This window comes from Aspergillus niger, assembly GCF_000002855.4.
Source record: "Aspergillus niger supercontig An06".
Taxonomy (NCBI): Eukaryota; Fungi; Ascomycota; class Eurotiomycetes; order Eurotiales; family Aspergillaceae; genus Aspergillus; species Aspergillus niger.
In genome coordinates this window covers 658633-683630 of record NT_166522.1, presented here as the reverse complement: position 1 = coordinate 683630, position 24998 = coordinate 658633, and the positions used below count along the sequence as shown (strand labels likewise).

General features: G+C 46.8%; 15 protein-coding genes across 15 annotated transcripts, besides 1 other annotated feature; 8 read left to right on the top strand and 7 right to left on the bottom strand.

Moving 5' to 3' along the window:
• Positions 1–58: 58 nt before the first annotated feature.
• On the bottom strand, positions 59–621 carry An06g02730 (uncharacterized protein; the record flags this gene model as incomplete). Its single annotated transcript, XM_059748143.1, has 2 exons — positions 59–400; positions 580–621. Coding segments are annotated over 2 exons (384 nt in total), but the record flags the coding sequence as incomplete, so codon positions are not given.
• Positions 622–1045: 424 nt separating this feature from the next.
• Positions 1046–1200: a mobile genetic element (Title: probable transposon 160bp LTR (Tndm1-LTR) -Aspergillus niger).
• Positions 1201–2780: 1580 nt separating this feature from the next.
• Positions 2781–3622, bottom strand: An06g02710 (uncharacterized protein; the record flags this gene model as incomplete). The annotated part of the gene is given in 1 exon segment (XM_059748142.1): positions 2781–3622. A coding segment is annotated over 1 exon segment (842 nt), but the record flags the coding sequence as incomplete, so codon positions are not given.
• Positions 3623–4508: 886 nt separating this feature from the next.
• An06g02700 (uncharacterized protein) lies at positions 4509–6062 on the top strand (the record flags this gene model as incomplete). Its single annotated transcript, XM_001391054.1, has 1 exon — positions 4509–6062. One exon carries the CDS (start codon positions 4509–4511, stop codon positions 6060–6062), a length of 1554 nt encoding a protein of 517 aa, XP_001391091.1.
• Positions 6063–6675: 613 nt separating this feature from the next.
• Positions 6676–7433, top strand: An06g02690 (uncharacterized protein; the record flags this gene model as incomplete). Its single annotated transcript, XM_059748141.1, has 2 exons — positions 6676–6774; positions 6849–7433. The coding sequence occupies 2 exons, from the start codon at positions 6676–6678 to the stop codon at positions 7431–7433; spliced, it is 684 nt and encodes a 227-aa protein (XP_059603813.1).
• Positions 7434–7754: 321 nt separating this feature from the next.
• An06g02680 (uncharacterized protein) lies at positions 7755–8345 on the top strand (the record flags this gene model as incomplete). The annotated part of the gene is made up of 1 exon (XM_001391052.1): positions 7755–8345. The coding sequence occupies one exon, from the start codon at positions 7755–7757 to the stop codon at positions 8343–8345; it is 591 nt and encodes a 196-aa protein (XP_001391089.1).
• A 166-nt stretch (positions 8346–8511) lies between these two features.
• An06g02670 (uncharacterized protein) lies at positions 8512–10334 on the top strand (the record flags this gene model as incomplete). The annotated part of the gene is made up of 3 exons (XM_001391051.1): positions 8512–9777; positions 9861–10033; positions 10127–10334. The coding sequence occupies 3 exons, from the start codon at positions 8512–8514 to the stop codon at positions 10332–10334; spliced, it is 1647 nt and encodes a 548-aa protein (XP_001391088.1).
• Positions 10335–10525: 191 nt separating this feature from the next.
• An06g02660 (uncharacterized protein) lies at positions 10526–12139 on the bottom strand (the record flags this gene model as incomplete). The annotated part of the gene is made up of 1 exon (XM_001391050.3): positions 10526–12139. The coding sequence occupies one exon, from the start codon at positions 12137–12139 to the stop codon at positions 10526–10528; it is 1614 nt and encodes a 537-aa protein (XP_001391087.3).
• Positions 12140–13471: 1332 nt separating this feature from the next.
• On the top strand, positions 13472–15181 carry An06g02650 (uncharacterized protein; the record flags this gene model as incomplete). The annotated part of the gene is made up of 3 exons (XM_059748140.1): positions 13472–14214; positions 14290–14437; positions 14492–15181. The coding sequence occupies 3 exons, from the start codon at positions 13472–13474 to the stop codon at positions 15179–15181; spliced, it is 1581 nt and encodes a 526-aa protein (XP_059603812.1).
• A 627-nt stretch (positions 15182–15808) lies between these two features.
• Positions 15809–16747, bottom strand: An06g02640 (uncharacterized protein; the record flags this gene model as incomplete). The annotated part of the gene is made up of 1 exon (XM_001391048.1): positions 15809–16747. The coding sequence occupies one exon, from the start codon at positions 16745–16747 to the stop codon at positions 15809–15811; it is 939 nt and encodes a 312-aa protein (XP_001391085.1).
• A 754-nt stretch (positions 16748–17501) lies between these two features.
• An06g02630 (uncharacterized protein) lies at positions 17502–18504 on the bottom strand (the record flags this gene model as incomplete). The annotated part of the gene is given in 6 exon segments (XM_059748139.1): positions 17502–17863; positions 17913–18043; positions 18130–18143; positions 18182–18216; positions 18281–18372; positions 18489–18504. Coding segments are annotated over 6 exon segments (650 nt in total), but the record flags the coding sequence as incomplete, so codon positions are not given.
• A 373-nt stretch (positions 18505–18877) lies between these two features.
• On the top strand, positions 18878–20365 carry An06g02620 (uncharacterized protein; the record flags this gene model as incomplete). The annotated part of the gene is given in 4 exon segments (XM_059748138.1): positions 18878–19116; positions 19300–19458; positions 19568–19894; positions 19986–20365. Coding segments are annotated over 4 exon segments (1105 nt in total), but the record flags the coding sequence as incomplete, so codon positions are not given.
• A 233-nt stretch (positions 20366–20598) lies between these two features.
• Positions 20599–21413, top strand: An06g02610 (uncharacterized protein; the record flags this gene model as incomplete). Its single annotated transcript, XM_059748137.1, is given in 3 exon segments — positions 20599–20602; positions 20673–21004; positions 21074–21413. Coding segments are annotated over 3 exon segments (676 nt in total), but the record flags the coding sequence as incomplete, so codon positions are not given.
• A 141-nt stretch (positions 21414–21554) lies between these two features.
• An06g02600 (uncharacterized protein) lies at positions 21555–22838 on the bottom strand (the record flags this gene model as incomplete). Its single annotated transcript, XM_059748136.1, has 3 exons — positions 21555–21732; positions 22098–22663; positions 22836–22838. 3 exons carry the CDS (start codon positions 22836–22838, stop codon positions 21555–21557), a joined length of 747 nt encoding a protein of 248 aa, XP_059603808.1.
• A 42-nt stretch (positions 22839–22880) lies between these two features.
• Positions 22881–23902, bottom strand: An06g02590 (uncharacterized protein; the record flags this gene model as incomplete). Its single annotated transcript, XM_059748135.1, has 4 exons — positions 22881–23011; positions 23115–23247; positions 23275–23759; positions 23887–23902. The coding sequence occupies 4 exons, from the start codon at positions 23900–23902 to the stop codon at positions 22881–22883; spliced, it is 765 nt and encodes a 254-aa protein (XP_059603807.1).
• A 554-nt stretch (positions 23903–24456) lies between these two features.
• An06g02580 (uncharacterized protein) lies at positions 24457–24975 on the top strand (the record flags this gene model as incomplete). Its single annotated transcript, XM_059748133.1, has 2 exons — positions 24457–24576; positions 24637–24975. Coding segments are annotated over 2 exons (459 nt in total), but the record flags the coding sequence as incomplete, so codon positions are not given.
• Positions 24976–24998: the final 23 nt, after the last annotated feature.

Here is a 24998-nt window from a genome sequence, read left to right as displayed (position 1 = left end):
GATCACTTAGTCGCATGGGCGACTGCAAAAGGGAGCAAAGATTGAGAGGGTTGTTACCATTAGCATCAGTTACACCAGGTGCGATCAAAGGCAATTGAAAGGGCAAGTTGATCGGATCACGCTCCTCTCCGAAATGCATTATATTCCCGACAGCTGTCGGTAGAGTTTCTTGAAAGTACATTTGGCCATTTCCGAGGGGTGATGGCGATGTTATTTTCGGACCTGCTGAATACTGGTTACAAGCCTTTCTCTCCTGAATGGGCTTTTTCGTATTGGTTGGAGCTTCCCGAGCTTTGACGTGCTTTTGATAATGCTGTATGACTGCCATGCCACTGCCGAACGCCTTTTGGCAGACGGTACACCGCACAGAGTGAGATTGCTTCTCAAAGTGCTTCTGAGCCTCCACCAAACTGCGGAACCCTTCTCTGTCGCATCCTGGACAGGAAAAAGATACTGATTTCTGCATTCCGAATATCAAAATTGCAGTCAGCGCGTGTGCTTGACTTGCTGTTTTTCGAAAGGTCACCCCGAAGATCAGTAGAGGGTCTTGCGCTTTTTAAGTTTCTGCCCAACAGTCACCCAATTCTCACGGCACCCATGCATAGTATCAGCGAAAGCCATTGGTAGCTGCATGCAGGGATCTGTGACCTGACGGCGCACGGCACATACGATCCCGACCGTAAGAAGCCAGCGCACTAGAACACAACTTCGAATACCATCTGAGAACCAAACTGGTCCCTGTGACATTCTCTCGGCTTGAACTTGGTATGAAGTATTAAGTATCGAAGTAAGGAGAATATCCAACAATAACACCCAAAAGACCTCGGAGGAAATGGAGTTCGTTTGCCGCCACTCAAAGCACTATGGACATAGTATTCAGCATCGCGCTCTTAGTTTCTTCCACAAATGCAAATGGAGCATGGTTCACCGGAAAAGAAGGTAAGCGGCCCTTACAGATACGGCACTATCCTGGGCAGGGGAATGTTACTCTGAAATCTAGTAGGGAAATCTTCACAACGGGACAACAGTTTAATGTTATCTAATAAATTTATGTTGAAACGACGTTTTAGGTCAATACTGAAGTCGTTGAAAACGCTTGATTCTTCGCTATCTAGGCGCGCTCGGAGGAGCAGTTGAAGTTACGGAGTTCGGGTCACGTGACCTCGACTACTAGTAATCTACTGAGATTACGTTCCAACAATTTATAACTAGTATTATTTCATAATACTTTATATCTTAAATATCTTAAATATAATAATGTTATTTTTATTCTACTCATTAACTATATTATAGAGTTATAAGTAATTAAAGATAACAAGATTTACTTCTAAATTTAGTTAGTATATATAACAGAAATTTAATTAGATTAGTATTGTTACGGACCCGTGCTAGTTAACCTACTAGTAAGGCGGACTCGCCAGGCAGAAAGCACTGATAAGAACAGCACTCAGACAAAACTAAACTATTATTTAATATAATTAGAAATTGCTATTACAACGCCCGGAACAGCCTCACACCACGTGATTATGATATATGAACTAATACATAGTATATGATATACCATCATGGTCTATAACTATTATACTAGTATACAGCAGACCCGATGGTATATAATATAATATACAAAGAATAGAATATATAAAAACACTCTTTTATATATTTAATTAATTCTATTTTTTATACTTAATATAATTATCTTTAAGTAATTATATATTTAGAAGCTTAGCTACAGAATGCTTATTTGTATTTACTTATAAATAATTGTATAGTATTATTCAGTCTTATTTCTCTTCTTTTATCTATAATCTAGTTATCTCTCAGATAATCATCAGTCGATACCATCTCGACGTAGTTCGGCGGTACGTATACCAACGGGGCTAAGCTAACTGGGACAGGGAAGCGATCCTAGGGTTTGACAAGTATATTATAATATTTTATTAGAAATATCAAAAAATTTTAAAAATACGATTTTCTAATTATAAAATTATTATGTAAAGAATTTTATTTATTCTGGTCTTTTTCAATAACTGCCGTAGTAGCTCGCCGCGGCTGAGGCTGATAAGTTTATATTAAATTATAAGAATAATAATATCCTTCTGGCTGAGAGTAGCCAGGCTTAGTAAGAAAGATAATATAATAAAAAGTAGTATTCAGAGATATATAATTAAATTATATAATATAATTTTATTAATTTTATTTATTTTATTTTATTTATTTATTTTATTTTATTTATTTATTTTATTTATTTTATTTATTTTATTTATTTTACTTTATTTACTTATCTTTATTATTTATCTATATTTTTTTATACTATCTTCTTTTCCTCCTCATATTCATATTCTAGTCTAGATGTACTAAATAAGACATATTTGATCGGCTCTCACAGCTTTTAATTATTTAAAAGATATTAATTTTCTTATCTAGACTACTGATCCTCCAAGAATCAATTTATTTCATAGATATAGATTATCTTTATTATTATTATATGAATCTATAGTATTTAGTGGCCGATTCCTTACCTAGTCAACAGGCTCTCTATCCTGACAAGTAGATCCTATCACAAGATAGTAATACCTCTACGCTCCGTTAGCCGAGAAAGATATAATCTTGGAGGAATAATATGCATGTGTATCACCCAAATAACTCTTGAACCCTCCCCAAGAAGAATTCTAGATCATACAACAAGCCCGATCACTAAAGGGCAAAGGATGCCTCTTTTATACTATACTATGTTTTCCACTTGCAACATGTATAGCGCGTCATTTTGGCTCAATAAAGCATCACCCGTCATCCCAACTTCTGCCAGTAGGTTCTGCAACTGAATTCACAAGAGCATGAGACCAAGAGCTGTCTTCACAGTTATCAGGCCAGCCCAAAGCCACCATCAACTGGTATTGCGATCCCGTGATGTATGAAGAGGATTCTGACGCTAGCCACACTACCACCTGGGCAATTTCGCAGGGCTGAGCAAATCGGCCAAAAACACTGGTTCTAGCATTCATTTCTGCCGTGAACCGCGGGTCTTTCACATAGGCTGATGTAAGCTCAGTCTCTATCCCTCCAGGGGTCAGAGCGTTGACACGGATGCCATGTTTTCCATTCTCCAAAGCAGCTACCCGGGTGAGGCCAAGGATCCCGTGCTTTGTCGCGGCGTAGGCTGCCATGCCCTCGTGTGGTCGCAATGTGCATGCAGATGACCACCACCCTGTGCGATTATCTGCTGCAACTCCCACTTCAAGCAAAGAGCCACACCAGTGAGATTGGTAGCGATCAAGCGATCCCAGCTGCCTTCATCCAGGTTTGCGATGGCCACTGAGTCTGGGCCAATGCCAGCGTTGTTGACTGCTATATCCAGACGACCGTAGACCCGCACAGTGGTATCGATCATTTCGCGCACACTAGCTGACTGGCTCACACCAACGGGGACAAAGTGGACATTATGGGCCAGTTGGCTGATCTTCAGAGTACTAGCCTTCCCGCGAGTCTCGTTGATGTCCGCTATCACGACCTTGGCTCCTGCCTGGGCCAAAGAAAGGGCCGCGGCGAAACCAATACCAGACCCGCCACCCGTAACGAGAGCTACCTTATCGTGGAGGGAGAGTGGAATATCCGCTTTTCCCATTTTCGGCAGCAATAACCACCTCCAAAGATATTGGGAGAGTCTTTAGTACGAGAACGCGAGCATTCTGTGGGCTACAGGATGGGCCTTTTGTAGGAATCACCGTCACGGACAGGATCTAGATGGCCGTTCCAAAACATTTTACGACTAGTATCTTGAAGTTCAGCCGCGGAAGGATGCGCAGCAAAGGCATGTAAGGCGAGCCTAGACGCGGTGGGTATGCATGTTCCGAATTGTATTCCAACAACTTCCGCGGACATGTGTAGGGCATATGCACCCACGTAGAGAGAGATAGTGAGTCCTACCAGAACTGCACGCTTTGATCGACCGCTGAGTGATTGAGAGCTATTCTAGGCTGTAGTGCGAATGGTCATAAGATCATAATTTGGCAAGTAGTATGCATGTAGGGTGCGCGTCAAACTCGCATCAGATACGGAGTCACGGGTGTCGCCCTGTATAGTCTGCAAGGGGATTCTGTGATAGGTCGATTATGATGTAGTAGTAGTAGTATCCCTGCGTTTTTGTCGGAATGAGAGGAAGTAGGCATCGGTTTTATCTCCGCCCCTCAGTGAAGAGTAGTCTAACGACTAAAGCGTTATTGATGGATCTTGTGTAGGCCCTCAGCCCCTGGCCTTAACCCAAAAGTTGGAATGCTACCCCCGACGCGCGATAAGCATTCCCTTCTGCCGCGTTTCGCCCTTACACCACAAATACCCGCTGACCAGCGTATCTGAATTGAATAAAGGAAGATTGTTGGGGTTGTTGAATGTGCCTAGTGAGAACATAATAGCCAGGAAATGTGCATTGGAACCTAAATACTGACCTGTCCGCGCATGAACGGGAGCCATACTTCCAAACACACGGCACGCGGGATTTCCTTCTGAATACAATGATTTCTATTCTATTGCTTGTGGGCTTGATAGCCACATTACAAGTAGTACGCACACGCAGACAGGCGGCGAAGCTACCACCGTCCCCACTACCGTCACTGCCGATTATCGGTAGCCTTCATCAGCTGGGGAAAGCTTGGCTTCGACAGTCCCGAGACTGGCACCGAAATTATGGACCATTAATCACACTGAAGCTAGGAGGTCAGACTATTGTCCTTGTCGGGAGTCAGGAAGCAGCCTCCGAGCTTCTGGGGAAACGTGGGCGTTTATACAGCTCGCGCCCACATTTTGTCATGGCACTGGACTTAATGTCTAAAGGTGACCACACGGTATTCTTACCATACGGACCAAAATGGAAGCTCCACAATCGATTGCAGATGTCAATCCTGGGGGTTCGTGCTTCGCGACAGTATCATAGCCTTCAGGAACTGGAAACGCAGCAAACTTTGCTAGACTTTGTGGAAGGGGATAACTACGAGCTGATCTTTCAGCGGTTCCAAGCTAGCCTCATTCACACCATGGCATACGGCCGTCGACTGCCCAAGCAAAATGACCAACGTCTACACGAGGTAGAAGCACTATCAAAAGCATTCATAAATGCCGCCACTGCAGGAAATTATCTAGTGGACATATTCCCCATTCTCAAACATACACCAACTTGTCTGGCACCATGGAAGAAATATGCCCAACAGATTCACGACCGGACGATCAGCTTGAACAGAGGACACATCCTGGAGGCTGAGAAAACGATGGCCTGGAATTGGGTGAAGCATATACGGAGCCTCAAAGAGAGTGAATCATTGACCGACCATGAATTGACATTCGTGATCGGTAGCATTTACCAAGCTGGTGTTGATACGATGACCAACCTTCTCCGGCTCTTCCTCATGGCCTCCGTACTGAACCCGGTGGCGGTTCGGCGCGCTCAAGCCGAGCTAGACAAGGTTGTGGGCAATCGGCTGCCTAGCTTTGATGATATGGAGCGACTCCCCTTCATCAATGCTTACGTGAAGGAGGTAATCCGGTGGCGTCCTGTAGCGGGACTGGGGGCGCCGCATTGTGTTATCCAAGATGATGTCTATCATGGCTTCACGATCCCAAAAGGGACAACCATTCTAGCAAACCAATTTGCCATGGAACTGGACCCCGAACTTTGGGAGGAGCCGGAGGAGTTTATGCCTGAGCGCTGGCTGCAACGACCGGACCAGGAGCTTGGCATCTTTGGCTACGGGAGGCGCAAGTGCACGGGGCAATATCAAGCTATGGATTCAGCGTACATTGTCATGTCGCGGATGCTGTGGGCTTTCCAGTTTAACCATCGGTATGAGCATGGTCGGAAGGTCGAGCTTGGGCCATGGGACTTGAAACAAGACGGAAATCTTTACGTTGCTAAGCCTTTTCGCGCGGACATCAAACCTCGGGATTCCCAGAAGAAAGACGCCATCTACGCAGCGGTGAACTCCGAGAAAGACGATGTTGATCTCGATTATGTGTTGAATGAGATCGGCCATGCCCTTGCGCCCAAGGGCAATCGTGATGATATTGAAACCTGAGTCACTACGCAATATAGGTCCAACCAAAATATAGATGATAGAAAGGACATATCCAGCAACTTCTTCACTCCGCAGGTACTGTCCATGAAAAGCAAGATTCCGTGAAAATAGCTTTTCTCCGACGTAGACAAAAGTGACGTACTGTTGGCTACTCAACGCAGAGGAGATTCTCCCAATTTGATCAATCCGCGCCTCACGCACTATTGTTGTACTGGCTACATTATTGCCATTAATTCAGGTAGGCCTCCAGAGGGACTGAGGTTTCAAGACTTCGAGAGCTTTTTTCAAGTAGAATTACCCCAGATGCGGGCACGTAAGGTTTGAGCGTGCGCCCATTCATTGCTGCCAACATATTAAGTGTGACATGTGATGTTACTGGCTTTCAAAAGAAATCTGGCCGCTTTTTGTAGGATCCTGTATGTGGTGGCTGCTACAGGAGGAGGATCGTCCTTGCTGCAGCACACAATCCAGGGTTTCTAACTCTACGACCATAACCAACGCAGACCTGTAGGTTTTATCAAGCAAGGCAAATCTCAACTATGCAAGGGTGAATCATAGGGATAAGCACCGTGGACTCGAGCTTTGATATGGGTTTCCGGATTCAATAGCTACAATGAACTGGGCATCATATAGGTGCGAATATCTCAGTCATGGGACATTCTACAACCCTTCATTATTCACAACCCATTCACAAACCCCAACGGCTGTTCCTGTAAGTTAACTCTACTGAAGGTAAAATGATTTATAATAAAAATAGAAGAAGACATTTTCAGAAGCATAATGCAGAAAGTCCGGGCCATGGTCATCGACTTCGGTGACGTCCTGTGCTCCTGGGTTATCCCAAGCAATTCAGTCCTTCCTAGTCCGACCCTTAAGTCGATGATGTCTTCGAAGCCTTGGTACGATTATGAGAGAGGATTTTGCGACCGGGATGTCTGCTTTGCATTGCTGGCCGCGGAATTCAACGTCGACGTAGAGGCAATCTCAACCGCGATGGACGATATCCGGCAGAGTCTGTCGGTTCATCAACATATGCTGGCCTTGATCCAACAGATCAAGCAGTGTCACCCTCATATAAGGATTTTTAGCATGACAAATACACCTAAAGAGGAGCGGGACGTTCTGATTGCAATCACGTCGCGTTCATCCATCTTTGACGGCGTCTACATATCAGGTGAATTAGGGATGCGGAAGCCAGAACTCGACTTCTATCAATACGTCCTGAGAGATATCGACCTGGCTGCGGAGCAAGTGGTCCTGATTGACGATAAGTGTAGGAATGTTCGAGCAGCGGAAGCTTGTGGAATGCACGGTGTGGTGTTCCACGACTACGACGCCCTGCGTCGGGATCTCGAGGTGTTGCTGGGATGAGAAGAATGCAAATACCCGCCAAACCATCTATGGTTGTGCTGAACGCAAGGCAGTTATTAGATGTTTCTTGGAGCGGATAGATTCCAGTGTGACCATTTGTTTGTGCAGCTGACTTGCATCTGTTCTGTACATAGATACTTCCCACCCCCACCCCCAAGATTCCACACCCCCTCTAGTATTTCCGAAGCACACCGTATTTTCTCCCAGTCGTCCTTGCTTCTGCAAATAATACGCTACCAGTGCCTTTAGATGTTTCCCACCCAGAGACGCAGACTTTGATGGTTGTCATCTTCTCTCTTTCCACAATATTAATCCAGAGCCATGGCTTCGTATAAGGCAGTCATATTTGACATGGGCGATGTGCTCTTCACATGGAACCCCCAGGCAGACACTCAAGTAACTCACGAGACCCTCGCCCACATCGTGCAAAGCACCACATGGAACCGATACGAACGTGGTTTGCTATCAGCCGAACAGTGTTACGGACAGTTAAGCAGCGACTTCGCGATCCCACCATCGGACCTTGCAGAAACATTTAAGCAGACCACCGGTTCTCTCAAGCCTGACTCTACCATGACAATGCTGCTACACCGACTCAAGGCCCAGGGGTATCGCCTATACATGATGACCAATATTCCGCAGCTAGACTTTGACCTCCTTCGCAATACCGAATATGTGTGGCATTTATTCGATCGGATTTTCGCTTCTGGCTACGTGGGGATGCGAAAGCCGGACCTTGAGTTCTACCAGTGGGTTTTGAATGTTACAGGATTGACCGCTGCTGAAGGAATCTTTGTTGATGATAAGGAGGAGAATGTGGCGGCAGCTGAGAGGGTAGGGATGTTAGCGATTCATTTCCGGAATGCGGCGGCAACCAGCAAGGAGCTGCAGGCTTTATTGAACCTTGCATGATTTCCGCCAGGCCATCCACGTCTTGTTAATATACTTTTTCTTCCTCGTCGTCCGTTAGGACGTCCCTCCTGCTGTAATAATGAAATAGGGCATCGAAGCAGCTCATACCGACCCGTAGCGTTTCCGGGTATAGAATCTTCCTTTGTGTACGCAGAATTAATCTACCATGGATGGTCCAATACCCAAGCTGTTGGTATCGGTGAGTCGCACACTTATCTTCAAATATGCCCGTCCTCTCCACCACCCACAGTCTTCTAGTCAACTCCCCATAGCTTCGCCTGGCCCTAATAGAATACTGGAAAAGGTTATCATTGTTACAATATTTCGCTATTTCTATCGTCTTTTCCTCCACCCTTTGCGCTCATACCCAGGGCCACGACTCGCAGCTATATCACATCTCCCCTACATTAGCTGGTGTGTCCGAGGCATTCTGCACTCAAAGATCCGCACCCTCCATGAACAGTACGGGGAGGTGGTACGAATCCGGCCCAACTCCCTCACCTACTGTGCGCCTCAAGCTTGGGAGGAGATCTACGGCCATCGCAAGAAGGGCCAACGTACATTCACAAAGGATCCACAGTTCTATATAGCATCTTCGGGACAATTCACTAGCATGATCAACGCCAACGAAGAAGACCACATCCGGCAAAAGCGTCTCCTGACCCACGCATTCTCTGAAAAGGCACTCCGTGATCAAGAGAGCTTGATCATGGCCTACATAGACGTCTTTATAACGCGTCTGGCCGAGTACGCAGCATCGGAGAGCCCAAGGGCTACCAATATCGTTCATTGGCTTAACTACCTCACTTTTGACATTGTCGGTGATCTATCATTCGGGGAGCCGTTCGGTTGCTTAGACAGATCGACGTACCACCCTTGGGTGGAGACAATATTCAAAAGTATCAAGACAGGTGCCTTCCTTCGCGCGTTGGCCATCTATCCTCTAGCCAACATTGCCTTCAATAAACTGAAACCGAAGCGGCTGATTCGCAAGCGCCTTGAGCATTATCAACTAAGTCGTGATCGTGTCCATAAGCGTCTGCATGTTTCGAACACTATAAGCCGCCCAGACTTTCTCAAATATATCCTCAAGAACAACTCTTTTCAGGAGGGTGCGGGTATGGCCGTTGCTGAAATTGAGCTCAACGCAGCGCTGCTGATTCAGGCGGGTAGTGAGACCGTCGCAACGGCACTGTCTGCTTGCTGCTTCTATTTGGGCCGAAACCCACCCAAACTTGAGGCAACAGTGCGTGAAGTGCGCACCACGTTTGCCGATAGTGGTCATATATCCTTCTCGGCCACCAGCGCACTCCTTTACCTCAACGCGGTGATCAAAGAGGCGCTTCGCCTATACCCGCCGGCTCCAGGGATCGGCCCGAGATTGGTCCCGGAGGGGGGCGCTGTCATCAATGATCAATTTGTTCCCGCTGGCGTATGTATTGCTTGAACCCGTAACCCTACCTCTACACTCAGCTGCCCCAAAGATACTATCGTACTTACGGTACTCTATCCTAGGTGTCGGTATCCGTTGCGCAGTTCTCTACCTTCCGCAGCCCCGCCAGCTTTATTGAACCGGACTCTTTTCTGCCAGAGCGTTGGCTACCTAATAGCGACAGCCGCTACCTGACCGACAACAAAAATGCCCTGCAACCCTTCTCATACGGCCCTCGGGCCTGTATTGGTAAAAAGTTTGCGCCCCTATCCTCATAACCAGCCAACAACCACAAACCGATATGATTCCTGACAGAAGACATTGTCATCTTGACTGACACTCACGCTAGCCTAGCCTATGCCGAAATGCGAACGATCTTATCCAAAATACTTTGGCATTTCGATATTTCCCTGCAGCCGGGATCAGATAGTTGGGACCAGTCCTTGAGTTACATCGTATGGGAGAACCAGCCCCTCAATGTGGTTCTGAGGCCGGCTATGAATAGTCACAACCTATTTCGTAAGCGAGGGAACACGCCAAATAACAGTATGCCATAGGTGAAGGTTGGAGCCAGGGACATACCCTGACGGGGTAGCCTAAACATAGAACATTTTGGATAGTCATTGGAACATCTCAAACGGATAGAATACCAAAAGGCTGTTGGCAGCCTAGAAGGGCCTCCAGCAACTAGGTGAAAGGCAATCATTACCCCCTTCCAGTTTTGGGGCGTGGCGCAATTACCAAGAATCTACAACTTGTCCACTTTCGATCCTATCTCATCCAGAATTTCATCCAAATCCATGGCCTCCGTGTTTTTCCAGGCCTGTTCCACATGTTGCCGTCGCTGTGAACTGCGAGGCTCAATGACCACCTCAAATGGCGGTGGCTCCTGAGTAGCACCATGATCAACATAATTGTCAACCAGAAACTGGAGCCCATCAGCGGTCAAATGGGGTGCTGGCTTGACGTTGAAAGCCCATAGCAGCCGCGACACTGCAAAATATATGCCGCGCAAGGCAAAAAGCCGACCAGCGCAGGCGCGGCGGCCATACCCAAACACCGGTAGAGGGAGTTTGGTAGCATTGTTTTTACCTTGTTGGAGCCATCGCTCTGGCAGGAACTTTCTTGGATCAGAATAATACTCCTTGTCCAAGGTCATCGCCCGGAAGTTCATCAACAGTGGTGTCTGGCTGGGGATGTAGTAGCCATCGATTTCACCATCCTCACTCCCAGCGTGCGGCTGCGCCGTGTATGTCGGTGGGCTCCAGCGCAGAACCTCGAGAATCATGGCGTTCAAATATGGGAGCTTTTCCATGTCACCCAGCTCGGGCATTCTTGCGCTCCCTACGACCGCGTCCAATTCTTGCTGCGCCCGGACAGCGCACTCTGGTCGAATTAGGATAGCCAGGAAAAAGTTTCTCAATGTCGTGGTGGATGTTTCGGTCCCTCCTTCCAGAAGTACCCCCATCAGGTAGCTCTGCTCTTCTGGAGCCAGATATAGCCCTGCAGATTGCGTTCCGGATGATGAAGAGCACGCCTGGTGCAATTTCTTGCTCCAGTTCCAACTTGGGCTCTCCAAGCCCGCCTTCCATAGCTGGTCGAACACCTTTTGAGTGATTCTGTGAATATGGTCACCCGTTTTCTTCCACGGCGATACCAAACGCGGGAGGTAAAGAAGAGCAGGAAATTGGTCAATCCATGATATACCTACCGTCAGCGTCTCGGTTGCAACGTCAATGATACGATCTACCTCCAGGCGGATCTCATCTTCCTCCCGCACCCACTTGCCGTAAGCAAGGGTGAGCACCAGGGCGTCAATATAGCGCCTTAGCCGCGGTGACAAGTCGTTAGTAGCTAGCAGTTCACACATCAACTGCCGGCTTTGCAGGTCAAATACGGGCTCATAACATCCGACAGCCCGCGAATTGAGAAGGCTCACTGTGGCTCGATTATGAGTTTGCCACTTGGCTCCATACGGCATTAACACCATATTCATTCCTTTGGTCGCCAAGTCGTCAGCCATCACCGCTCGAGGCCGCGAGCTATATCTTGCCCCCTTATCTCCCAGGAGCCGCTGAGCCACACGGTGGCTGCCCAGCACAATCATATCTGCCATCCCGATCTGAAGCGAGATAATTGGCCCGTGACGTTCGTGAAATTGCTCGTACAATTTGAATCTGTTACCTTGGGACATTTGGTGAATATTCCCCAGGATTGGGATTTTCGCTGGCCCCGGCGGGAGACGCTGCCTCTTTCCATAGTAGCTGACCAATAGCCAGGTCGCAATTCCCATGCAAAGCACGAAGATCAAGGCAGAGAGTGTCATTTTCCCTTCAATGATCCATTCGTTTCCCTTGTTCATTTGATCGTTATTTGCGAGAATGGGATGGTTTTCTTTCTCTGCAGTCTTTGAAAGGTGCAGTTGCGAGGCTGAGTCGTTAGAGGTAGAAAATTGAAGATGTGATGAGAACTGACTAGAATTGGCACTGACTGAGCTGTGTGAGTCCAGCGCCTCTCGGTAACGAAACACACCTGTATCCACTCAAATTGGTAGAGGCGGAACTATCTCCCCTCTCAATTCCAATTCCATTCCGATCTCTAATCCTTCTTTTCGAATCTCCATTCCTCTGTCTCAGAACTTGTGTGGCGGTGAGAAAAGGCTATGACATTAATATCCTGGAAAGATCCGCGGGAGAAGGAATCCAAATCGGAAGGGTAAGGTGGTACCATCACCTTTGCCCCTTGTTGATGTAGGGTACGTAACTGCACGTAGTCTTGCATGCTGTAAAATCATGGTGTAATTCTGGCTGGCTTCATTATTATTATTATTATTAGGACGCTCAAGAATGTCTGTTGTGGAGCTATCCTTGCAGGGCGGGTCCCACATCCTTAGCACCCGTTCCCCTCAATAGATAAAGGTTGAGAATGCTACGAACCAATAGGGTAACCGGCCAACCCTGTTCAGGGGTATAGGTAATGGAGTAAAGCGTATGGGTTTGATTGGAGATCAGGAAGGCCTTCGCCCGGTGACACCACTGATGACTTTTGCATTAGCCTGCATTATGTATGCTTGGATTCACCGCCAGTGGGCGGAACATTATACATATCTATATAGGTTATTCAAAGGGCTAGTAATACCCCTACCAGGTTTGAATCCCGGTGTGCAATATCACCCCTTACCATAACATGCAAATGTGAACAGCGAGGAGCTTGAACCGACGCTTACACATTCCAAGACTTGAGATAAGCCAGATAGGCCAGAGTGGCTGCAACCATCAAATTTCCCTCGCGTCCGCGGGAGTCCGCGGTGAGGGGGCTGTAGGTAGACCCAGACGAACTACCACGAAGCACAGCTTATCTCGTTTACCCTAGCTGGTAGCATTCCTATAATTTACTCACATTCATTCTCAGTCCTGCGTGAGAAATGACTGAGGCTCACCCAGCAAGTGTTGTGAGCAGAAACAGTTCATCCTTCACTATTTTGTCTTCTTTAGGTTGTGAAATTTGTGACTCGTACGTGTAAAGGCAAGGATTCGTCTTGACTTCGTGGTGAGGGGTGACATTTTTGACAAATGTACCTGTCGATCCCTTGCCTGCCCTACATAAAAGGGCCTCGGATGGAGAGCGGTTTGCGATAGCTCCCGAGTTTATACTGCCATCTGAGAAACCTATCCCCAAGTACCTGAAACAAAACATGGTAGTTGCTGTGCCCGTGACATCCTCCCCAGACAGGGCCATCCTGGTTGAGCTGAATCATGTGATATTCAAATCGTCCTTCGTTGATGTTGGGATCCCCGAAAACACCTACAAATCTATACTGTGCTGCGGGGCATCAACCGAATACCAATGCGGCAAAGCTGGCCTTGATCAATACTATTCAAGGCTATCTAAGGATTTTGACACTCCGAAGAGCCAGATTCACGATATGTTTTCTGCAATCAATAAGACTGTCCAGGTGGATCATGGTATTCTGGCCTGTCTCGCTCGGCTAAAGGCTCATTGTCGTGGCACCTTGGCAATATATGGAGCCTGCAACATGTCTTGTAAGGACTTTGAGAAGGTTCAGGGCTATTCCATAGACTGGAACATTTTTGATGGAATTTTTATTTCCGGGGACATGGGCATCTCAAAGCCTGAGCTGCGATTTTTTAGTCACATCCTCGATCGGCTCCAATTGGCTCCTTCAGAGGTTATCGTAGTGGACCACAATACGGACAATGTCCTCACTGCGATCTCCATGGGTATGTCTGCTGTGCTGGCCAACTCACCTGATGACGTCCAACGGAGCCTCGTCAATTACATCGAGCGCAATCCCACCGAGCGCGGCCGGAAATTTCTCGAGCGAAATGCGAAGAACATGCACTCTGTTACGCACACGGGAGTCCTCATTCGGGAGAACTTCGCCCAGTTGATGATTCTGGAGGCCAGTGGGGACAGGTAAGTCTGAGGAGAAGTTACGAACTCCGTCTTCTCCTTTCAGGCTCTAGTGCTTATTAGCAATGACCCTTGCAGCACGCTCGTGGACATCAAACCCCATGCCACGACCTGGAATTATTTCATCGATAAGCCTGTCTTGACGCAGAAAAACTTTCCCGATGATTTAGATACTACCTCACTAGGTCTGACCATAACCAATGCGACTCCCGAGGTCGCCAACCAGGTCCTGAATAAGATACTACACTACCGAACCTACGATGGTCTTATTATGGTATAGTCCAGACTTTACTTCCTTTATTATCGAATTTTCCGTCTTCTCGTGCTCCTTTATCATTCCCCATCAACGAACGTTCATGCGTTGTCTACTAAAGAAGAATCTGGCGGACAGACATTTTTCACCGACTTCAAAAATCGAGTTGACCCTGTGGTATGCTGTAACGTTCTCAGCCTCTTCTATCAGTACGGCCGGGGAGAAGAGGTGTCCGACACATTTGATTGGGTCCAGCTCGTCCTACGCCGCCGCGCCTATATTCACGGCACCGCATTTTATCCCAGTCCCGAGGCCTTTCTTTTCTTTTTCAGTCGACTCTTACGACGCCTTGAATCGCCCCCGACGCCTACTTACAACGAGCTTGAGCAGCTTCTACGGGAGAGAGTAGCAGAGCGCATCGGGGTGCCCGTTGATGCCATCAGTCTGGCTATGCGTCTTTTGGTCTGCCATCAGGTTGGTATGCGGGATACTTTGGGTCTGGAGATGTTGCTTTCTATGCAGCAGCCAGACGGCGGATGGCCGCTGGGCACTATCTATCACTACGCCTCTAAAAAGCAGGCCATAGGGAATCGGGGAGTCTCTACAGCCTTGGCTGTCCAAGCCATAGATGTTTGCTCTCAATGGAAGAAAAGCCCAAATGGCCATCCCAAGGCAACAGTCTATACGAGAACGGAGAGACATTATGGCTCGCCATAGGATGGCAAGAGTATTTGAACATGAGCAGCAGCATAATTGGATGAGTCGCGTCCGTCAACAGTTATAATTTCGATATGAAGGAGCAATATATTTAATGCAATACACAGCCTGTACACTGAATACTAATACCACCTACATAATGAACACTAGTGAGTTTAATTCACAGCTCAGTTCTATAGCTCCATCTACTGGAATATACTATAGAGGTCGCTCTGCGTGAACAACCACCACTGCCTACTGTATCATATCATTCTATGCTGATAGCAGCACATATGATCAGAGCGGTTACATAACGGTTGATAGTGGTCTACCACCATTTAGTAACTAGATTGATTGCCAATAATGTTTGAAATAACATATTATTAACATGAATACGCGCTCAGAATCAAGAACGCGAAAGAGTGTCTCCTTAGACACTATTTGATATCTTTGTACGATCATTTCAGAGATGCTGCTGGGATACTGTGATGTCATGAGAATATGACCGCACGGGATACTAGTAGTCATTAGTGACAGGCAGTCAACCTAAACCGTAGGTTTGGGGTTTGGTTAAACAGTGCTAGCAATGGCTATCATTGACCTACATCTATGTTTGTGATTTTCTAGATATGTGATCATGCCCCATTCTCAAACATTATTCAGCTTGCAATCCTTGGACGTAGTTCTCTGGAGTTGCTGCATAGTGCTTGGCTCGGGAAGGCCGAGAACCATCCGCATATCTCGGAGGCCGAGCCAGATAGATATAGGATTGCCGGAACAGAATCCCAGCCGTTTCTGTATGCGAGGGGGAAATTTGCGCAGCTTATCGAGAGGAAGTGACAAGAAGATGTTCTCAAACTGGCGGTATCGCGGGTTAGTCGTAAAGACAGTGTACAAGACGCGTTCTTCATGCTCCGTTACGTTGGCCGATGCGGCATGGTAGCAACTCCCCAGCATCATGAAGACATCACCCCGTTCCAATTCAACATATACCGCTTGACTCTCATCTGGCCTCTCCATGGTATCTTGCAGATGAGGCCCCGGGATGAACCGAGTGGCCCCATTCTCCTTTTTCGTGCGCGTGCTGGCGAAGAACGTCGTGATGATTACGTCCCGTCCGGTGGTGTATTCTTCCGGGGTGATGGCTGCTCGTTTCGCATGATTATTCATATCATCACGGTGTAACAGCTGTGCATCATTTCCAGGCAGTGTAGAGAATGCCGCGGACGAATTGTAGATGGGGCTTGAGTCGAACGTATAATTTTGGTCGCCCATCCAAGCCTGGTGGTGAGAGGTGAGAAGGGCATCGCACACCTCCATCCAGAATGGGTTGCAGACGATAAACTCCACGAATGCGGGGGATTTTCTGGGTAACGAGGACACAATTCGGGTTTTTTGGTGAAAGAGCGGATTGTCGCAGCCGTCCCGGAAATGAGGTTTAATGTCGTTGTCGACTTTTTCCAAGACTTCCTCACAAATCAATCCGCGAATAATAACAACCCCGTGGTACTTCATCATTTTCACAACCTCGTCAACTGAAGTCGTCTGTGCATCAACTGCGCATAGTTTAAAAATTGTTCCTGTCATTTCGTTTCTCTAGTGGAGCTTGCTCTGCATCGAAATCACACTTTAAAGGTATATAAATATCAAAACATCAATTTTATGAAACTTGAGATACTTGAAGTTACTGCCTTAGCTCCATACCCTCCGTAGGGGAGGCCATGGTATTCAAGAACTATTTATAATAGTGTAACTGCTGTGTATATGGTCATCACATGATGGCCGGATACACCGCGTCTTATCAGGCTACACCTTGGGTTGGGGAAAATATAGAAATTCGAGTTTAGTTTTTTTGCCTTATCCTTACATAAACAATCAGGTCGCGTTCTGCAAGGAGGTTTCGTCTCGGTATCGGGCAACCCAACAAGTGCAATACATCAAATGATATATAGACGGTATGCCCATTAAGTTCCAATCCCCCGCCTGTTTTGGAGACTGCCTTGCATACAAAGCAACTTCCAATCCCACAGCAACAAAACTTCGCACTTCTTGGGAATCATTTGTGGGCATCGACAAAGCAGCAACTAAGGGCCAAAGAAGGGCTTGTAAAGTCTTAGTAGGACTTTAAAATTTTGTTACAGCCGGTCAAATATGTCAGGGTGCGGGCTGGTGGGAGTAGCAAGACAGTAATATAAATAGAAAATAAGAAAATACTAAAAACTGGTTCATTTAATTACAGTTAGATTATATATAAGAAAATGGATAAGATATAGTTCTAAATTATAATCAGAATCTAGAATACTGGCAGATTTTATCTTCATAAGAATAATATACCTGGGAGTCAGCCTGGGTAGTATTCTTCAGGCTTACACCGTGACAGACAAGTTGGTTTGGTTTTAATCTTTTCAGGGTGTATGCGGACTCTATCACGGCCTACTATGATGTCCAGGAATTTGGTTTCAGGGACAACGCACTTATAGTTTGGTGACTTAATATACAGGCCAGCCCCAAGGAGCTTCCGGAGAACCATTCAGATATATTTGAGGTGTTTGCTTCTGGTCCAGCTGTAGATAAGCAATCATCCAGGTAAACTGTACAAAAGATATGTAGATAATCTTGCAGGACATTATTAATATAACACTAGAAGATACTAGGAGCTTCTGACAGTCCAAATAGCATGATTAGTATTTCTAGAAATCTAGTCTTGTACAGAAGGCTGTCCGGTATTCCTAGTTTTTATTAATCCAGATACTATTAAAGATACTGATAATATAAATCTTAGTAAAATATTATATTGTACTAGAATAGCTAGGCTATCATGGTTGGCACTATCGGGATGACGTATTATAGTGGTTATGAAGGTCGTGAGGTCATCGATAGCTACTCCAGCCCGTTATGATAGATATGTAGCGATTCCTTGCTGTCAGACTACAGATCCCCCCAGGATCAGTCTATTCAGAGATATAGACCATCTTTGTCACAACTATACAAATTTATAGTATTTCATGATTAATTTCTTACCTAGTCGACAGGTCTTCTATCCTGACAAGTAGATTCTATCACAATAATAATGATTGTTGACTTATGTATGATTTGATTTAAACAATTAGATCAACATACTGCAGCATGGCACGGTGCAAGTTTGAAGAAAACTGCCCAGGCTGACCACCAGATATATATGATCTCTATAAAAATAAGAATCTGGTGGTTTCCTGGACTCTATTTATAATTTTAAACTATATTTTTATTTTTTAACCTGATTATAATTAAATGAACAAGTCCTTAGTACTTTTCTATTTTTTATCTGTATTATTGTTCTACTAAGTACTTCTGCCAGCCCGCATGTTGATAAGAACAGTAGCTAGTATCTTTATATATAATTAATCTTATCACGTCTCCTACTAACTCCTTAACAATTACGTAACTTCCTGTACATAATTAAACTAGTCTTTACAATTTCAGGATTCTCTATTTTAGCTTTTTGATAATTATATTATCTGGAAAATCAGGTTTATAAAAATTTACAATATGTCATTCGCCATGCCTTCCGCCCCGTGATCTAAACATTTTCCCCTTCCCCCCAACAAACAGTGGTTCTGTTACCTGATATAGGAAAATTCGGCGTATTTCTGTTGCCATTATAGGAAAATTCAGTGTAATGTCATCTCCACAGAGTATTACTTGTTGGTCCTTCCTGTACAGAGCCAGGGGGAAAACATGAGGAACAATCTATCTCTTCGTTGGCCGGAGGACATTCGATATAGAAAAGATGTGAATGACAGCGCTCCCTGCTATTGTATCACCTTCACCACCAGAAAGAATAGAGACCATTCTCCAGATTGGCAAGTCTTTGCCCACAATGACAAAGGAAGGAAGTCTACCGCTGTCATGGAAGACACTGAGACCCGAGACCCAAACCCAGATCCCAGATGTTTTGTCCGACCTGCCTTAAATAAGTGAAACATTGGACGGGGACAGGACGAAGACATATCACTACCAAGTACTACCAGGTGGTCCCTGGCGATATATATATATCCATATACACACATCTAAGAAGTCGGTTAGATTAAGAAAAGGCATGAATAAGACTCTGAATATGACAAGAAAGACTTGGGTAAAGATGATCGAGTGCGTCATAGATTATTACGGCGCCGATGGAATATCTTCTGCCTGTCACCGGAAAAAGGTTCCGAAGCAAAAAAGATGCTTTTGGCACTCAATGAATGGCTAGAGGTGCCCGAGAAGAAGCTCCAGGTCATCGTTAGGGCGGTTAATTTGCTACTCACCGCTTCTCTACTGTAGGTGAAAAGAAACTTCCGTATATTTTCTTTCGTTTACTCCCTTTTCCCCTCTCACCTCCCGCCCAAAAAGGAATTTGCTTTCTTTTCACAACTAAACCGTCTACAGAATAGGTGACATCGAAGACGGGTCCTTGCTGAGACGGCGACAGCCAGTTACCCATAAGGTCTTCGGTGTAGCGCAAACAATCAACTCAGCCAATCATACATATTTCCTAGTTCAGCAGTGTGTACAGCAGCTCGGAAACCCACAGGTAGTCGAGATTTTCACAGAAGAGCTACTGAATCTCCATCGAGGGCAAGGAATGGACCTCTTCTGGCGCGAAACCCTTATCTGCCCCACTGAAGAGGAGTACTTGGATATGATATCAAACAGGACCGGTAGGCTTTTCCGTCTTGCGATTCGACCTTTGCAAGCCGAAAGCTTGCGAACCAGGTATTTCAATCGCTTGATTCGGTTATTGTGTCAAATTCATATCCACAAAGCATGAGTCTAACGCGAGTTGTTGGGATCCAGCAGTAGCTAGTTTCTGTCGCTCGTGGGCTTAATTGGCCTGATATTTCGGATCCAGGATGATTTCAAAAATCTATGGTCAGGCGCCTACACCACCAACAAAGGACTTTGCGAGGATATTACTCTGGGAAAGTTCTCGTTCCCATCATTCACAGCATTCGCTCAAATGCGGGAAACCGGCAGCCTCAACACATTCTATGGCAACGCAATACTGATAAGGAGCTGAAGGAATGCGCAAGGGGCTTGATCGAATCGACCGAACGCGATCAGTATTGCAGACAAAAGATAATATTGTATATGCAGGCTGCGCGGGCTTCGGTGAAGGATGTTGAGCGCGAGCTTGGCGAAAACACCCAAACAGGTGCTGTCCTAGACTTCTTGAAACGGTATTAGAAATCCCAAGCTACTCATACATGGCACTGGCATTAAAAATCCCATTGTAACCAAGAAGTGAGAAAAGGGGGTGGGGCAGGCGCGGAAGCGGTGGTCAGCATTATAAAACCAAGACTTCACTATCAAAGAGATAGGTTTTTGGTTCTTCATAATAGACTCAATTCACTATAAGTCTTCTTTAACATCTGAGAATCTCCCAATTCCTTTTCCAATCCGCATAACAAATTACTTAGATGCGTGGGTGAATTGGTAGAAATGCTTGCAGATAAATAATTTCTCGGCCGAGCATTCATCGTGACCGGTGGAGCCTCTGGAATTGGCCTAGAGATTGTCAACGAGCTCCTTCGTCAGTCAGCCACGGTGCACGTTCTGGACATCTCCTCGAAGTTCCCTGAAACATCCCAAGCTCTACAGCATCGACTGCATTTCTACCCGGCGACCGATGTGAGCTCGCGAGAAAGTGTCAGCCGGACCATCAAGATAATCATTCAGAAGTGCCCCGACATCCACGGCCTCGTCAACTGTGCTGGTGTCTACCGACAAAGCGCCTCCGTCATTGATTCCGACGAGAACTTCCACAAGGTTATGTCGGTTAATCTCGATGGGGTTTGGAACACGGGGACGGAGTACCTTCGCTACGTTCTGGACAAGGGGGCTAACGATCCTACCCGCAGTCAACCCGAGCAAGGGCCAGGATCAGTTGAAAAGTGCGCAGGCAGCGGCACCAGTAGCTGCAGCATGGTAAACATTGGCTCCACCATCGTGCTGCAGGGGCTTCCAGGGATGGCAGCGTATGCGGCTAGTAAGCATGCCATTGTGGGCCTAACGAGGGGTGAGAATCAACTGCGTCGCCCCTGGTGTCACAGATACCCCATTACTCAGACAACATTACACTGAGGCAAGCATTGCGGAGAACTGGCTGAGTACCATTCCCATGGGTAGGGTGGGGAGCTGCAAGGAGGTTGCTAATGCGGTTGTTTTCCTTCTGGGCGATGCTTCCAGCTATATCACCGGTCAAGTCCTGGCGGTTAGTGGCGGATTTCCATAAGATTATTTATTTGTTTTCGACAATGATGGTAGGAACGAGGTCGTCAATGGATAGTTGAGCGAGGATTCTATCTAATTGTTCTACTTATAATACACTATGCACCGAGGCATATTACTCATCAAGGGCACAATTTATTAATCCTTATCTAAGATCTAAAAGGCCCTCTGAAGTGAAATCCGAATGCTGGATGGCTTTTTCACTTCTGGTCGGACAGGTATACAGTCTCTCCTCGGTAGCCTTGATCTGCAGTGCGAGTAGTTTGGAGAATGACCGACACCATCCAAAAGTGCCTCCCATGTACCAGAAGTCCTGATGGCCGCTAAAACGCCACATCTTGCAGCAAGAAGAATCATCAGTTCGAGACCCTGCCTTCAGAAATGGAGGGGGCCGGGGGAGCGAAAGGCAATGGTATCGAGTATTGGGCCTCCGTAACCTACTGCGTTGATTTCACCCTCCTCATCCAGATCCCATTCTTCCCGACGCCACAGCATCAGCGAGAGTTTGCCGTGCGGTGGTCTTCATTCTATGATACCCCGTATCAAAGACCACGATGTCTGCTTCCAGCTCTACCCCGTTGTATAGGACCAGGCCTGTCGGGGAAAAAATTGCTTTATCCCATCTGAACATTGATGAATCTTGATCTTGCCATCGATAATTAATTGGCTACAGCCACTGTCTACGTACTATCCTTCACCATGCGTGAGAGCCTTGCGCAGTACTCCACTCCCATCGTGACCGAAATCGACCTTGAATCCAGCTTTGTTTAGATTGTCAAGAAGTTCCTTGTCTTGTTCCGCAAGATGCTTGGTGGTAGTCCTTCCCAGAGCGGATTGAGCGGGGATAGGAAAGCTATCTGAGTAGAGATCTGCCTCATGGATGGGGGGTTCGATCTCGTCGTAAAGTCCTTGCAAGACGGACAGGGCGTTTCGCATGGAAAGGGTGCCCCCGCGCTGGAGCATCGTGACCTGAGACCCGTATTGATGGAAGGCCTCGCAGATATCATGCCCACTATTATTCGATCCAACCACCACGACCTTCTTCGATGCATTATTGGGAAACGATGACGCATCGTGGTGTTGAGCCGTGTGATACTTAACTCCGGCGAAGAACTCATCGCCCGGAATGTTAGGGGCTATCCCTTCCCCAGCGAGTGCAGTTGCTAGCACTAGATGACGAGGGTGCATAATCCGCATGAAATCCCTCTTGCAAATGTGAACTGTCCAACGTTCTATAGCCGGATCGAATATCGTCTGCTCAGTAGTGGTCCTCGTTCAGACATTTAATTCTATGATGGTTGCACAAAATCCAAGGAAGTCCACCAGTTTGTCCTTTGGGGTAAGGATCGGCCACGTTGCCGGAAACTCGACATATGGCATATGTTTAAAGTGTGTCGGATCGTGCGTGACAAGAGTCTATGCAAACCATGACGGTCAGTTGACATGGCCGAGTAAAGCAAGGAGCGGGATCCTAATAGGTGAGCATATCGCTTACGCGGTAACGGTTTTCCCAGCTATACCCAACCTTCTCGCTTCGATCGATGATAAGGTTGGTGACACCGAGAGCGCCAAGCCTCGCGCTGATGCATAAGCCCGTCTGTCCTGCGTGGGTTAACAAACGGGGGGTGGTGTTAATCTAGGCTGCCTGAATGATCCTTTAGAATGAAAAGAAGGAGAATAGAAATAAAAAAAAGAGAGGGTTTACCGGCACCAATTAGCAGAACTACTGGACCTTCTGGCATAGACAGTTCCTTCTCTCGCCTTTTATACCATGGACAAGCCAATGCGGTACCATACTCACCCAGAGACCGACGACTATACGCACTTTCCTCGAATCCCTTCAATATTTAGAGCTTGAAACTGACCATATAGGCTTTCCAGTGACTGGAGCAACCAGGGACAAGACGTAAAAGCTCCAGTACCTCTATCCAGGGTCGTCTCGAAGTCGAACATCCACTCAACGCGATTAAATCAGAAGAGACGCTCCGCAATGACGGCTGGAAATGTCCCGACACCTCGCAAGAAAGGGAATCCAGCTCTTTGTCATTTGTACTCTGTAAGAGGAAATCTAAAATCCGCGCGCTGCCATTGATAGTACGAAGGTTCCATGAGAAGACCAGTATATCCCTGAGCCAGGAATCTTCGCGGAGCAGATGTTTGAGGCTATCGTACTTGCGCTTAGATAGCAGGTGCTCAAACTCAGAGAGCCACTTTGTGATAATAGACTTAGCCAGTTCAGCAGTTATGGTCGAATAGTCCAACGGGGTAGCAGACGGGGGCCTGACTGTGTGCCGCTCTTGGTCGTGGTAAGATATTGTTAACAAAAGTACACCGAGAACCTTTGTCAACACTTGTGTAGCACTGAAGGATAGTGGTTGAGAAATCAATTATAGATATCTTGTCCTAATGTAACTAATTTGAGGAGTCTTATACACAAGCACAGATTTAAGAAAAGGAACATATGATATCTACCTGACTCAGGAGCCCATACATGTCCTGCTTTGCTACTCGATGTTGGTACTTCCTATGTTCCCTTGGTCGATCCCGTAATTTGAGTAAGATTCATCTCACCCCTAGAATGTGCCGTGCAGGGTGTCAACTACCGAATAGAGCCCCCTTGCGTTTAGACTGTGATATGTACGGCCCAAGTGGATATGAGTCCCAGAAATGTAGCATTGTGTGAGATTGCACACTGCATTCTTTGCGGGATAACGCGAAGGCGATGATAAGCTGGATCCATGTATAGCTCATCAATTGCGTACGTACTGAAAAATAATGCTACTCTCCCATATGTAAATGACATTTTTAATCCCGCCAACTCGGTTCTTTACGGCTCTGAACCTGATTACTCCCCGGGATTCCGGAACAGTTCTCTCTTGATATCTGTTCGCCTGAGCAGTATCTGAATACCCTACTGCCCTGTCCTGGTGAAGCTTTAGCTGTAACCTTGAAGCACCTCATCAACCAGTATATTGGCGTGGTAAGCATGGAATGGCCCCAAGTATCCCAGATAGCCATTGCCTTGATGGCTGTCTCGGTTCATCAAAATGGCCAAGCAGGCGCCAGAGGAGTACAACCAAGTCGGCGTCTTAGGGGCAACCCTCACAATCATCGGCGCTGGCTCCGGCACGACGGAATATCTCCTTGCTTTCCTCCTTCGCAGCATCGTCTAATGTCCCCGCATTAAGCAGCGGCTTCGCAATGAGCTTCGGCTAGCTATCTCAGAGGGCCGGTTACCGCAATTGCCCGAATGGGCGGAAGTCTCGAAGCTCCAATACTTGGGGACGATTGTGCGAGAAGGCTTGCGCCTGCATACCCCAGTGCAGAGTACCATGAATCGTGTCATAGGGCCAGGAGGGCTCGACCTTTGCAGCCGCTGGATTCACGCAGGGACCACGGTGGGCTGCTTTTTGCAGGCTTTCCACCTGAACAAGGACGTTTATGGCACGGATGCCAGGGAGTTTGGACCAAAGAGATGGGTGGAAGTCTTGGAGGAGCATGTCAAATCAATGGAGCGTGGGGGGTTCTGGTTTGGCAGCGGCAAGCATGTCTGCCTTGGACAGCACGTTGCAAGGATGGGGATCACAAA